This window comes from Leuresthes tenuis, unplaced genomic scaffold, assembly GCF_036924035.1.
Source record: "Leuresthes tenuis unplaced genomic scaffold, fLeuTen1.0.hap1 SCAF_10, whole genome shotgun sequence".
NCBI lineage: Eukaryota > Metazoa > Chordata > Actinopteri > Atheriniformes > Atherinopsidae > Leuresthes > Leuresthes tenuis.
Genome location: NW_027325364.1, coordinates 17709549 through 17723390, shown reverse-complemented (window position 1 = coordinate 17723390; position 13842 = coordinate 17709549). Strand labels below are relative to the sequence as shown.

At 41.4% G+C, this 13842-nt stretch overlaps 1 protein-coding gene across 5 annotated transcripts; it reads left to right on the top strand.

Annotated features, from left to right (window-relative positions):
- The first annotated feature begins 5724 nt into the window (after positions 1–5724).
- Positions 5725–13842, top strand: tcea3 (transcription elongation factor A (SII), 3). 5 transcript variants are annotated; one of them, XM_072394561.1, is made up of 16 exons: positions 5725–6073; positions 6842–6904; positions 7043–7148; positions 7260–7365; positions 10339–10407; positions 10557–10616; positions 10770–10841; positions 10950–11018; positions 11127–11189; positions 11269–11343; positions 11642–11802; positions 11958–12019; positions 12161–12310; positions 12425–12571; positions 13258–13329; positions 13449–13842. In XM_072394561.1, exons 1-16 carry the CDS (start codon positions 6005–6007, stop codon positions 13455–13457), a joined length of 1353 nt encoding a protein of 450 aa, XP_072250662.1. In that variant the 5' UTR covers positions 5725–6004; the 3' UTR covers positions 13458–13842. The 5 variants fall into 5 exon arrangements, with proteins under 5 accessions (XP_072250662.1, XP_072250665.1, XP_072250666.1 ...); XM_072394563.1 differs by lacking the exons at positions 5725–6073; positions 6842–6904; positions 7043–7148; positions 7260–7365 and adding exons at positions 9327–9504; positions 9701–9802; positions 9905–9973; positions 10082–10192 and having other exon boundaries at positions 10342–10407; XM_072394562.1 differs by lacking the exons at positions 5725–6073; positions 6842–6904; positions 7043–7148; positions 7260–7365 and adding exons at positions 9327–9504; positions 9701–9802; positions 9905–9973; positions 10082–10192.

Below are 13842 nucleotides of genomic sequence, written 5' to 3'. Positions count from 1 at the left end.
ATCAATGGGCTGAATCAGTTTCTCTGCCTCAACTCTTCAAAATCTGCAGTTTGGGTGACAAACAATAATTGTACTTTTATAGTCTGAATGGGGTTATACACGTCTTATTTGGTGCATAATTCAGACTTAGTTTAGTTAGTCATTTAGCTATTTTGGTTGGATTGTGTCTCACGGTGGCACCACCAGTTATTTTGGTTAAAGGTAGCCTAAAACTGTGGCACCACCAAAATAGTGCTGGATATGGTAGATTTGGCATGTGTGTGTGTGTGTGAGGGGCGGTAAATAGAGATTAAGACACAGCTGAAGGTACAAGGATGTTCTTAAAGTCTTTGGGTGGTCCAACCTCTCAGCCTACTTTTTGCAAGCGCCGACACCAAACAGTGGTCATTATTAACAGACAAATCAACCCCACCAGACTGGGATCACCTTCCAGCCAAGTGCAGATGTGAACGTCTAAACAGTTCTCCCATCTTGTTTCAACATGCTCTATTATAGGTTCTGTATCCAAAAAATTGACAGCTAAATGAAATCATTCATTTGCTCGTCTGATGTCATCCAAAAATGGCAACAAGTGCCCAGGCCTGGCGTCTCTGGCAGAGACAACAACACTGGGCGAGGTGCGCAAAGAGAAAAGCACTTTAGACTGGTGGATGCTCTCTGCTGGATCCGGTTATTCAAACAGAAGGGGCGTGCAGGGATCACTTTCTCCCATCTGTTTGACCAAAGCAGCACGCCTTTAACATTCTGCTGCACTCACAAACAAAGACAAGATCGGACTTGATGTGGTCAAATCCAGGAGGCTAATGATAGACTCTCAGACACAGCAGCAGCGGCTTAGGGTACGTCACTGCAGCATATGGGAACGCACACAGATGTAGTTATGTAACTATGTAAAGCCTGAAAGCCATAAATCTGGACTGAGGGATGCACTGAAAAGAACAACATAACAACAAGCACTTGTTTCTCTGTATGAAGACATAAGGTTAATATAATTTATTTATCAAATCTTTTTTTCCCTGCATGTTTTTTAGTGCGTACATTTCCTGTGCAGTGGTGGAAGTTTTCAGGTGAAACCCACAACGGTTAAGCTGGACATTGATAAAATGTTGCTGGGCTCTACTTGTTCAAGCAAGAGGCCATTAAAATAAGTGCAACATTGTTTGAAGGGGTTAGGATGCTGGGGTTATAACACTGACTTTAACTCACAAGAACAACGGACATAAAACTGTCCAATAATTTTACACTATTTGCTTCTCAGTTGTGAGAAAATACTCGGCTAGCCCTAAATATGAAAAAATATGAGCAGGATGGGGGATAGAAAAAAGGAGTATGGGTTAAACACAAATGAATACATTCTTGCAAGTTTGTATCACATCACCTGACCGCTTCCCGATGCAAAACAGCAGCAGTCTTTTTTCATTTTCCAATTTTTAGGCCTTTACTGCTATAGTACTACATTTCGGACATATGGACAAATGTATGTATTACACCTTTTGTGGTAAGACTTTACTACACCTGGATACTGACTTTCTCCTTACCTCTGCACCGCCCTTCTCCATTCACCCTCAGTTAAATATAGTTTAATATACCCGCTGCCAGGTGTCTGCATTAGTGCTCAGCTAATACCTGTGACAAGAATAGGCTGACTTGAACCATTGTATGCTAATCATTACAGGGCTGTCAGTTTTTACCCTGAACAGATAGAAGTCAAGATGTAGAACAGGCAGTCCGATGTTTTACATAGCTGTTTCTGACTAAATTTAGGGATGTTTTTACTGGCAGCAGCTACGTAGAAAATGGCTGAAGGGTTTACAGATAGCGACCAGTTAGATGGGAAACATGGAAACCTTATCTGAAGGTACTAAAATCTGCCAGCAGAATCCCTGAAATTCATTGCATGATTGAATTGTATTTCCTTTAATCAGTTAAAAAAACTGTGAAAACGGGATGCTGTGGTTTCATTGGAGATTGGGTACCAGTTTGTTCAGTGCTTAGGACTTTAATGAACAGCCAGACTCTTTTTGCTGAACTGCCATGGAGACATTTTCTTAATAAATTAAACCGTATTTACTTTACACTTTACAATTACTTCACTAACAGCTCCTCAATTGTTAATTCAGATTACACAACATTGGATTACGTGAATAACAGGCACTTGAAGTAGATAATGTCTCGTAGTCCAGAGAGATTTAGAAGAGCTGGATAAAACCATCTAGCTCTAGAGCATATTCAAACCAACACATTACAGTGTAAATAGGACTGTTCTTACAAAGATACTTGTCATATTGAACTGTTTTAATTGAATTTCTATATTGCAGAAAATGATGAAACACGACAATGCAGCGGTACCACGAAGATTCTTAAAAGAAGTAGCCAAGTGGGGTTAGTGGATTACATTGTAGTAACCAGTGCAACCTGGTTCTGCCATAAAGACCACCAGGGTTGTAAGGATTATCAGACAGATATAAAAGTTATATACATTTTCTCACACTCTAAGACAAGCTATTTTTCAAAACAATCAAAACTGTTGCTGAGAACAAATGCATAGCCGGATATAGACGGGACTCCATCAGTACTCGTCTCTACAGACTGAAGTAAAACCAATTATTCCAATAATTAGTGCATTAGTCCAATTTAAGACTGCTGACTGAACAAGATGTCCACTGAGTGTGAAGAGATCAGACAGTTTGCTTGGTCTGAGCATCTGTGACAGAGGCCATAAGTCACTTGGGGACTGTTGCTTTTTAGGCATTAAGGTTTAGTACACAGAGATAAAGGATGTTGCTGGCTGATCTTGATCACTGGTCCTTCCTCTTAACCTGCTTCCTCTCTTACCTCACATTGATCTGTCCCACTTCCCCAGCTGAGTTGGCTGGCACTGTGTCTACCTGCTAGACAGGCAGGGGGAAGGTGGGTGGTGCTCTCAGTCTGTTGTGTAAGCGCGGTGTAAAGAGATAATACGCTTTACTCAAGACAAGCTCTTTGTCTGTACTTTCACCTGCTGTCATTAACACAGTTATCTTCAAATCTCTGTGCTACAGACAATAGTGTCACAGTTTGCTTTTAAGTTAAATAAGCTATGTATTAATGTTCTTATCAGGATTTTAATTTTTTGAAAACGTTTAAACCCCTTAAACTGTGGCGGATGCAGAAAACATTTCAGCACATTTCAAACATTTCTTATTCTGTAATGGGACACTTGATAAAGAAAATATTTCTACACAAAGAAGGATGGATTCAAACCAAATCTAACCTCTTTAACCCGCTGGTATTTAAAAAAATATATGCATATCGCACTGCTTCCCACAACTTTTGAGAAATTTGAGTAGGGGGGACATTTCCCAGATCTGAGCTGAAATGGAGCTCAGTTCCTGGTGGACTGTAAAACTACATGTCTGTGAGTAATTTCCTGTGAAAAGAGACACACATTTTACAGGAATACAAAAGACCTTGAATGGAGCACTTAAGTAATTGTATTGCCTGAATGTTTAGCCTCAGCTGCAGGACTCAGAGGGATTCAGAAGCACTCAGTGATGCATTGGTGGACTTGATTAATTTCTAATAATTTGATTTCAAAGAAAGACTCTCAGGTTCTTTCAAATTTGCCACATTTTGTTTGTTTCAGACTCATCTTAAAATGAATGAATGTGTCCTCTCATCAGTTTGCACACAGTTATCCACAGTGCCAAAGCAGATTTTTTAAAGCGTTTTGCTACTTCATTGAAAAAAAAAGGTCTGAAATATCCCTCTTACACAAGTATTCTGACCCCTGATGCTTGTACGACTTGATTTGGGTTCACTTGTGCCTAACTGAAAATAACTGGAGGTATTTAGAAAGATTCACACTCATCTATGTAAGACGTCAAAGTTGACAGTGTATGCCAGAATGAAAAGTAGACTGTGGGATCAAGGAAACTGTCGCTGTCTGGATTGTTTCAAGGCACACATCTGGGGAAGGATGGAAAACAGTTCCTGCAGTATTCAAAGTGACAAAAAGCACAACGGCCTCCACCATCTGAAATGGAAGATACTGATGGCAGCATCATTCATGGTTTGAATCATGTCTCACTGAAGGTGTTATGGCAAGCGAAAAACATCATCGCCTCTTCCAAAGGTGTGCCCCAAGACTCAATACTCGTTTCCCTTGCAAAGGCATAAATACTCAACCTCTGATCCAATTACCACTGCTGTGCACATGATACCCAGCTTTTACCTATTGTTCTCACAAGGTGAACTATGGTTTCAACACAAATCCCTGTTTGTCTCTGACATATTCTCATAGATGAAGAAAGGACATCTGCAGCTAAACCCCTCCAAGACTGATCAAATGATCATTTCAATCAGTGGGAAACCTGCGTTTCATGACTGACGATTAGTTACTGCTTGTTCTGGAAAGATAAAGATGAAAAATTAGAAGAGACAAGCTGAATCATTTTACGAGAGGAAATAAAGAAGACATCTATCGAAGGGTAAAAAACAACTTTGCACTGAGGGGATGACCTCAGGTATCACACAGCATGTACAATACAGCTTTGATCCTCCTCTTCAGATGGTTGCACAACCATTCATACCTTGGATCTTGTGACCAAAACATATTGGTCATGCAGGTAAACAACTCACTGGTGACAATGAACTCAATGACCCACAGGATCACTGTCTCATATGTGACCTTTATGACTTTCAGAATATGAGATTTTTTTCCAACAAACAGTTTAAACGCCTCAAAACTCAGCAACACTCAGTTACAAATGAGGAAGTGTTTTGGATGAGAGGTGAAATGTCTTGAAGAACCAAGAAAAGAAGTTCAATTGCCTTTTATTCATCGCTATAAACTGCACAGATGAGAATCTACACAAGCAGAACTCACAATTACTTATAATTTCTTACTGTCTTTCAGATATATATGTTGCACTTCATTCTTACAGCAGTTTTTTTTTCTTTTTCCTCGCTGATCAAATATGAAAGTAAACATGGGGTAAACTTAAAAAAAAACTGGTTGTAGAATCATTCTTTGTCTTTCCTGTGTGAACCAAAACGAAGGGTCTGAAAACTATCTCTTGGCATGAATCATATTTTTTCACAAACAGGTTTTTTTTTTCACAAGAAGAAGAGGAGATAAACTGAAAGATGAAAACGTAAAGGATGTGAGAAACATAAATAGTCTTGAAAACAACTTGAACGACAGTCGGGAGTGTAGCTTGTGTAGCTTGTCTGACGTCCAGTTTCAGCAGGGACTGTTTCTACCCTCTACAGGTTACACCGGGTAGTGAGATTGGATAGAAGGATTTTCAGATTTGTCATGCGAGATTATCTTCAGTCACAAGCTCGCAGCACCCTCTCGTGGCAAACAATTCCAGTAACCCTTCCTGCCATTTTAGGTCACTATATTAACTGAAAAAATGTACTAACTAAAAAAGTTTCAGCTTCCTAAAGCTGTGTGTGATAGATACGTAATAAACTGTTATGGGGCGTCAGACTGCTCTTTTGGAAAAGCAGCTGGCCACGGTGTGCAAATAACGTGAGTGCACACTGCGCCCGGGCTTCAATTTGGAAGGATTAATCATTACACAGTGACCTCGTTTGAGTGGAGAACCTTAAATACAAGTAAACAGGACAATGACATAATGCAACGAAAATATAGAAACACACACATACAAATCAAATAAAAAAAAGAGGTTAGAGACGTTGATTTCCTGTTCGAGGGGCGGGAATTGGGAATGATATTTCATGTCTAGAAAAACGAAGGGGAAAAAACGTTTTGACAAGAATCACGGTGAAGTATTGCTATCTAAGTTGTGCCTGCGTTCACTACAGCGTCTATATATAGTTGTCATATGTCGCGCTGGTCAGCTGGGACCCTGCATCAGGACACGCCTCTGGGCTGAATGGAGTGCACCGTGCGTAAAGCCCGACCTGCAGCGGATCTAAACTTTCCAAAATATTTGGGATTTGATAAGTATTCAAACTACATTGCTGATTGGTTTAAGGTTGACTGAATGCAGCGATGTCTCGAGAGGAAGATCTCATGCGGATCGCCAAAAAACTGGACAAGATGGTGTCTAGAAATAACACGGTGAGACTATATTTTGACACCCACAGGTGGCGCGTTGTCCCGCTGACGCCTCGTGCGACGTCGAAGGCCCGTGAACGGTTCTTGTGAAAATCCGCCACTTTCCTTCAAGATTAAGTTGAAATTGCCTTAGGTTTCTTCATACTCTATGTGCTTGGAGTTTCTCCACGAGTGTAATACGAGTCTGACTGTCCTGTAACACATGATCAACAGGTGTTTGGTGCGGGTTTGCATGCGTTTCCCTCGCAGGACATTTCAGCCCCCCAGCATGTAGTGCTGTGGGGGTCAAGTGTTGACCGTTTTGCCGATAGATTTTTGCAGATCTACTGCTCTCTGACATATATACATGTGAGCAAAGTGTGCAACAGAAAGTAAACAGCGCGGCCTGTGGGCATAGGTCATGCTTGTGTTGTGTTTGCCTGTGCAAACGGGACATTGTTTCATTTTCATGGCGCTTCTGCACAGTTAAAAGGCTGCAAATGCTCATGCACCAGAAAACTTCTAGCAAGTGAACACAACAAGCAGTCACGGAAACGTCTATCTAATCCTTCATTTGCTTTTTAAAAGAATGCTTTTGTTATTTGTCTGTTGAGAATGCACAATTAATACAGAAGTGAAAGCGTTACTGACCACCAACCAGACTTTATTATCTCCTTAAAATGCTCATTTGCGTGCTGTCAAATCTGTGTTAAATACTGTTATTACATGTTTTTAATTGCTCACATTCATGAATCACAGGTTAAAAGTAACAGTTATTATTTGTGTGTACAGGAGGGTGCCTTGGACCTCCTGAAAGAGCTGAAAGGCTTCAACGTGACACTCAAACTTCTCCAGGTGGGCTCAAGAGTACAGTATAGTACAGTACAGTTTTAACATTGCTATTCAACTGAAAATCTCACACCATTGTGGAAAATTACATAAGTGCATTGCAATCAACTCTCGCGATCTTGTTCTTGTGCATTGTTGATTCAGGAAACGAGAATCGGCATGTCTGTGAACGCTATCAGGAAGCACTGCACAGATGAAGAAGTCATTGCCTTGGCAAAGGTCCTCATTAAAGACTGGAAGAGACTTCTGGGTACGGACATTTATGCAAACAGTTTACAGAGCAGTGAAATAGTTTGTGCAGTAGATACATTATGAGAGTGTATTGTTTGTTAATATGATCTTCCCCCACACACGTTCTCAGACTCTGGCCGTTCTCACTCTGAGAAAGCAGCTGAAACTAAGAATGGTTTGGACTCCACTAAGACTGCAGCAGCTCCAGACAGCTCACCCTCTGAGACACACAGCAGGTCAGTTGTTTCACAGCTGTTGCACACAGGCAAAAGTAACTTGACACTCAACATAGAGCTTGCACATTATGAAATAACGCCCTGTTAGTACCAGCATGTGTGCGACACCTGCTTTCTGTCAAACACAGGAAGGTTAATGTACCATAACATTACACCGGACATATTTTTTTTACAAATTCATGCAGACACTTGACTAGACTAACTTGAGTAGTCATACATTCGGACAGTTGGTCCAGTCTCTGACAGCAAGTCATTGTGATCTGTAGTGTGGCTCTATAATGGGAAAGAAATGCTTCATACAATGTCTTGTAACAACATCAGTTGGTTGATTGAATCCTTTATAAGAAGCATGTAAGATGTCCCATTTCAAGCCATTTAAATGTATACAGTGCAGATTTCTCTCAATGAGACTGTAAATATTATGTTATTTGTCTCAGTAAAAGAAGTAAAAGAAGACTTTAATTAGCTTTATTTTCAAGGTAATTTTGAAGGCAGCCAATTACACACTGGATTTTATCCCTCTTTGTAAAAGGAGGTGATTTCAATATTACCTTTCCTGAGTCCTGTCAGTTATTATGTGATTACCTGATCACTGTTATTTTGAGCTGACTGAAGATTGCACACACCTGAAAGTCACCTTTATGGAACAACAACTTAACCTAAGAGGAATGTCATGTTTCCTTTACTATTTGCAGGTTATTTTTTACTTGCATTTTAATCTCATGTTATGGTTTAACATTGTCAAATCCAGATGTGGATGGATTTAAAGCCAACCATCAAGACGTCACCATTAGCAGCCTTTGGTTACACAGGAAGCAGTAACTTGTGGAGTGTAATTTACAACAACAACAACAAAAAAAGGAAGTCAAAGGCTTCAATACCACAAATGTAAAACCAAAAGTTATGTGAAATTGAAAATAAAAAGTTATCTGCATGAGAAGGACTACACAGCCTCACGTTTTCTAAAGCTCTTGAAACAAACTCGGAAAAACAGTTACAGCTTCGCAGCCAAACCCAAACTGAGCAACCTTGGGCTCTTCTGATAAGACACCCTTTGGAGAACAAGTCTGCTTATCATCAGGTCAGAGTGAGATTTCAAAAACAAAACAAAACAAAACAAAAAAACTCCTGCAGCATTTTATAACATGACTCACATATTACAGATGTTGTTGAACCTTTTCTAAAAGATGTTCAACAGCAGAATGACTGAATTTGATGCAAAAAGAATTGGGACCAACAAATGCTACATCTATTTTAGTCACAGCGGCAACAGGCAGCCTCTTCAGTGAATGAGCTTGGAAACTTAAAAAAAAAAATAGAAAAGTGTGGCATGCTCACTTACTCGGACCTCTTTGTTCGAAGAAGTTCATATCAGCCTTGTGTAAATGTTGTCTAAATTGCATTTGGCTCGTTAGTAGAGGTAAAAATTATTCTGTTTTGTTAGTCACAGGAAGCTGGATGTCAAGCCAAAGCATGACTCCAACCCTGACTCTGACAAAAACAGAAAGGAGAAACCGTATGACGACCTTCTAAACAAGAGGAGACATGCAGATGACCCCAGGGATGAAAAGCAGCTTAAGGACCTCCAAAATGAAAAACATCTTCAAGGAATCAGAGGGGAGAAACAAACGCCTGTGGGAAATGTCAAGGTGGAGATGGATGATAAGACACAGAAGCACGCACAGGACCTGCAGAGTGGCAAACACGAGTCAGACCCAGTCAAGGACAGGTCTTTAGAAGATCTGAAAAAGATGAGGCATGTGGAGCAGCTCAAAAAAGAGAAACACCCGGAGGAGCTGAAGAGGCAGACGGAGGATGTGAAGAAGGACAAACACAGAGAAGAAATCAGACACGACGGGTTGGTCAGCACGCATCATCGAGACAAACCGCTGAGTGAACCCCAGAGAGAGAGACCCGCCACTCTTCACAAACCACTGTTTGAAAGGTGAGGACATGGTGGCTTGAAAATGATCACAACACCTCACAAAGGTCCAGCAGGGCTTCAGACTGAAATATTTATTTCAGGCGAGCAGTGTTGGACAGCAGTATTCTGTATCCCTCCCGGTTCCCCTCCCCCCCCCGGCCTGCTCAGCCGCCGTTGCCCATCAAGCGTCCCGCTTTGGACATGAAAAAAGACAGGTCAGGACTCTTGCCTGGGCTGAAGAGCAGGACAGACTGACATGTTGTTGCTGCAGCTTACTGCATGATTTAACAGGTTTATAACTGGACACGTGGCAAAACGGGATACCTGCTGTGCATGGTGCATGCTGTGATGAGTCAGTGCTACATCATCTGTTGCCTCACTCTCATCTGTACTGTTGTATCATGTGCGCAGGAAGGATGCTAAAGACTCTTCCTCCCGACCTCCTCGCCCTCATGCTCCTCGACCTGCCTCTCCACCGATTAAGCGGCCTGCAGTAGAAGTAAAGAAAGAGAGGTCAGGCATGCTTTGGTGCATGTTTGTGAAACTAGTTTTAACTGTGTAAAAGGTCAAAAAGAGAGAGAGAAAGAATTGAACCAAAGTTCATTTTCACATCAGGAAAGTTCCCCTGGACCCTAATGCTCCAATAGCTCCTCTTCCTCTCCACCTTCATCCTCCACCTCCAAGGTTAGGCTCTGCATGCCCACCTGCGTTGCATCAGTGTGATATTTGCTGCCATTACTCACCTTCTTTGTGAAGTGATTCAGCTTAGCTGAGAGGTGTCTTTCCATTTAGAAAAGAGCCTCCTGACCCCAACGCTCCTTTTCCTCCTCTCCCTCTTCACCTTCACCCCCCTCCTCCACCTGCAAAGCGTCCCTCACTGGATGGGAAAAAGGACAGAGACAGGTCTGGATTAGATGAGTTGTCATTTTCACAGTGCATGCAGTCACTGCCTGGAAGAGTCTGGAGAGAAATATTCAGAGGGAAAAAAACCCTGTAATTTCATTTGAACTTTCCTTCTCTGCACTGAATCCACATGTTGTTTTCCGCAGCAGAAAGTCATCCACAGAACTGAAGCCTCAGCCACAGAAAAAGTCTGCAGAGAGTGTGAAGAAAGACAGGTCCGGGATCTGAGAATCACTCTGCTTTCTCTTGATTGTTCTCTTTACTTTAATTGTTGCATATTATCAGGAGCCCTTTTGCCACTGGCATGTTGAATTCAAGGTTTTCAGTTATGTTCTGTTGGCATCAAGACTTTCTTCTTTTGCAGGAAAGACTCAGTGGAAAGCAAAGTACCTAAGAAACACTCAGATGACGCTAAGAAAGAAAGGTTGGCAAGCTACAAGCCTTGCAAACTGCATGTCATACTGAATGTGAGGATTTTAGTGCTTTAACTGCATGACTAGACGCAGTCATTATGGAATTTACTGGATAAACAGCTGGATTTGGTTCAGAATCACACACAAATGTTTCCTTTTGTCAGGAAAGATTCGTCTGACTCTAAACTGCCTCCTCCCAAAACGCCCAGTGTGGAGGTCAAAAAAGAAAAACACAGGTGTGCAGGACTGTGGAAAGCAGCCACACTGTACAGCATTAGCCCAAGAGGGTAGTATTTCACAAAATATTATGCTGGTGACGCAGCCTTTTGTCTGTGTTGATTCAGGAAGGATTCCTGTGACTCAAAGCCTGGTCAGCCTGTGAAACGTCATTCAACTGACTCCAAACCCGACAGGTATGAGAGGCATTCACTTCAAATCTCAACCATACCTGGAAATTAAACGCAGAAAAATATGCAAATACACATTAAACCCTGGTTTACTGAAAGTGTCTCGTTAATTAGACGAGAATCCAGTGATTCAAAGAAAAGCAGCCCACCACCAGTGAAGAAACTAACAGGTGAAAGGTAAATGGAGAACACCAGTGCTGTTAAAGAGTTTTTGGGAAGCATTAATAACATCATTCATTCTGACTTTGCTTCTAAGGAGAGAGTCTCTGGGCTCCAAGCCTCCGCAACCTGGACCTCCACAGAGGAAGGCTTCTACTGATGGCATTGAAAGGTATTTTACAGGGTCCTTTAAATTAGATTCAAGTAGGTTTTTTATTTTTATTTTCTATTTAATCTAGCTTAGCATAAAACTAGAGTAAGGAAGGCAGCTTGGAGGGCTGGCTGGTGCACTCAGTGGATGGCAGGAACTCAGTAAATGCTAAAAAATAATTTGTCTTTTACAATTTTAAATTTTCAAAAAAGCAAGAATTTCAGATATGAAAACAAGAATAAATCGCCTGAAGCTTTCTGGTCGGTACTTACGCTGGAGCTGTCTGTTCTGAAATCACCCGATGTGTCATTTTCTACAGAAAAGGCAAGACTGAAGCCCCCAGAACTCCCACTACCCCGACCAGCCCGATGTCACCCAGCTTTAGTTCTGCTGGGGGTCCGCTGCCCCCTCATTTGGCCACCGGAGTATCCATTAGAGACAAGTGCATCGAGATGTTGGCAGCTGCCCTGCGCACAGACAGTGAGGCTGAAAAACACTTGTAATACACACTGCAGCAGTTTATACATACTATAACTGACTGCACAGTGGATCTTAAAGGCAAATGGCTGTATATGTAGCAAACATTTCAATATGTGATGTGTTGTGCTGACTAAAACATGTTCTGGATTTCACAGATGATTACAAAGATTTTGGAGCAAACTGTGACAGCATGGCAGCAGAGATTGAAGATCATATCCTTCGGATTAGTAAATTTTTCAGGCTGGTTTCACTAATTGTGGACAAAGTGATGGACCAAATGGAAAGCGTCCTGTTTTGACATTTTTGCTATGCTGCACAGTTAGATGAATTCATCCTTGACGGTGTGATTGCACATATCTACCAGGAGATAAAGGCCACTGATATGAAATACAAGAACAGAGTGCGGAGTCGCATCAGCAACTTGAAGGACCCAAAGAACCCGGGGCTTCGCAAAAATGTCCTCGCAGGCAACATTGAGATGAGCCGCATTGCCACCATGTCTGCAGAGGTACAGACAACTCACTGTTGGTCTCCTGTATGATGCGCAGATTAGTTTCACGAGCTCTCCTCACTTCACCTCGTGTGCTCTGCTCTGCTTTCTGGTTGCGCCGTCTGTGTTTAGGAAATGGCCAGTGATGAGCTCAAACAGCTGAGGAATGTTCTCACCCAGGAGGCCATCAGGGAGCACCAGATGGCCAAAACAGGTGGGACCACCACAGACCTGCTGCAGTGCGGCAAGTGCAGGAAGAAGAACTGCACCTACAACCAGGTAAACAGCCAGGCTCTTAATGTACAGTACCTGCAAACAAACCCTCAAAAGAGAAGCTCAAGTCAGATGTCGTTTGTCTCGATCACAAAGGGAGTGTTTGAATTAAGCATAAATCTATCTTGTTGCTTCCTTGTCCTTGTGTCATCATGACCCACAAAGCAAAGTAATACCATGCACAACTACAGCAGGATCTGATATTGGAGCAGCCTGTTACTCTAAAGCACCTTTTTTTTCGAGCCGTTTGCTTGAATACCAGTGAATATGGACGACTGGACATGTTACAGAATAGGGGAGTTCTGTAACCTTGAAAAGATGTAATTAGCTGGCTGTGTGGGACTCCTTCTCCAGCAATTTTTAAAAAAAAATTTAAGCAAGTTTCATGTTTTTTTTTTTTTTCTTTCTTTTTTATACCACCTGACCTTGTGGATAATGGGAGAAACCACTTTAGAATAAAATCAGGGTGTGATGAAAATAAAGAATCTACGATCCAGTAGTCCCACTGAGCCACGTATTGACTGATATTTTGTGATATTCTTGTTTTTCTATGTCACTGCTGCAGTGGCTTCTCATAGCCACTGTAATTATATATTTCTAATACTAGTTGTGTTTCAGCTTCTTTCAGTTCTTCTGTAGTGGAACCTCTTTTCAGTGTAACCAACCCTTTATTGTGTGTGTGTGTGTTTCAGGTGCAGACACGTAGTGCTGATGAGCCAATGACCACATTTGTCCTGTGTAATGAGTGTGGAAACCGCTGGAAGGTAGGTATTCACTCTAAACTCTCCCCTTTTGTTTATTTGAACTTTGTTGAAAGATTACAAAAACATATATATATATATATTTTTATTCATTCATCTTTCTGTTTGTTTCTAACTTTCAGTTCTGCTGATGCCTTCGAGGTGCCTTTTTTTTTTTTTTTTTTTCTTTTTCCTGAGCGTCATGAACTGCTTTATTTTCTATGATGGGAGGGAGGGGAGTTTCTGAATTATTGCAGCTGGTGATTATAAAAGATAATGGTGTTCTAACAATTTTTACTTGAACTTTTGAGATTTCTACGCATGTGATAGTAACCAAGATTTGCTCCATGTGGAATGGACGATTGAGTGTGAATGTCGTTTTGATGGCTGAATCATTAAATCAACTGAGATGTAACTCGTCAATAATCGTCACGGTGCTGTCTTGCAGAGACTCGTAATCCCTTTAATATGCCATGTCATGTTACAGCTGTTCACTTTGTATATATCTAATTCCAATAAAAACTACATAAATTATCA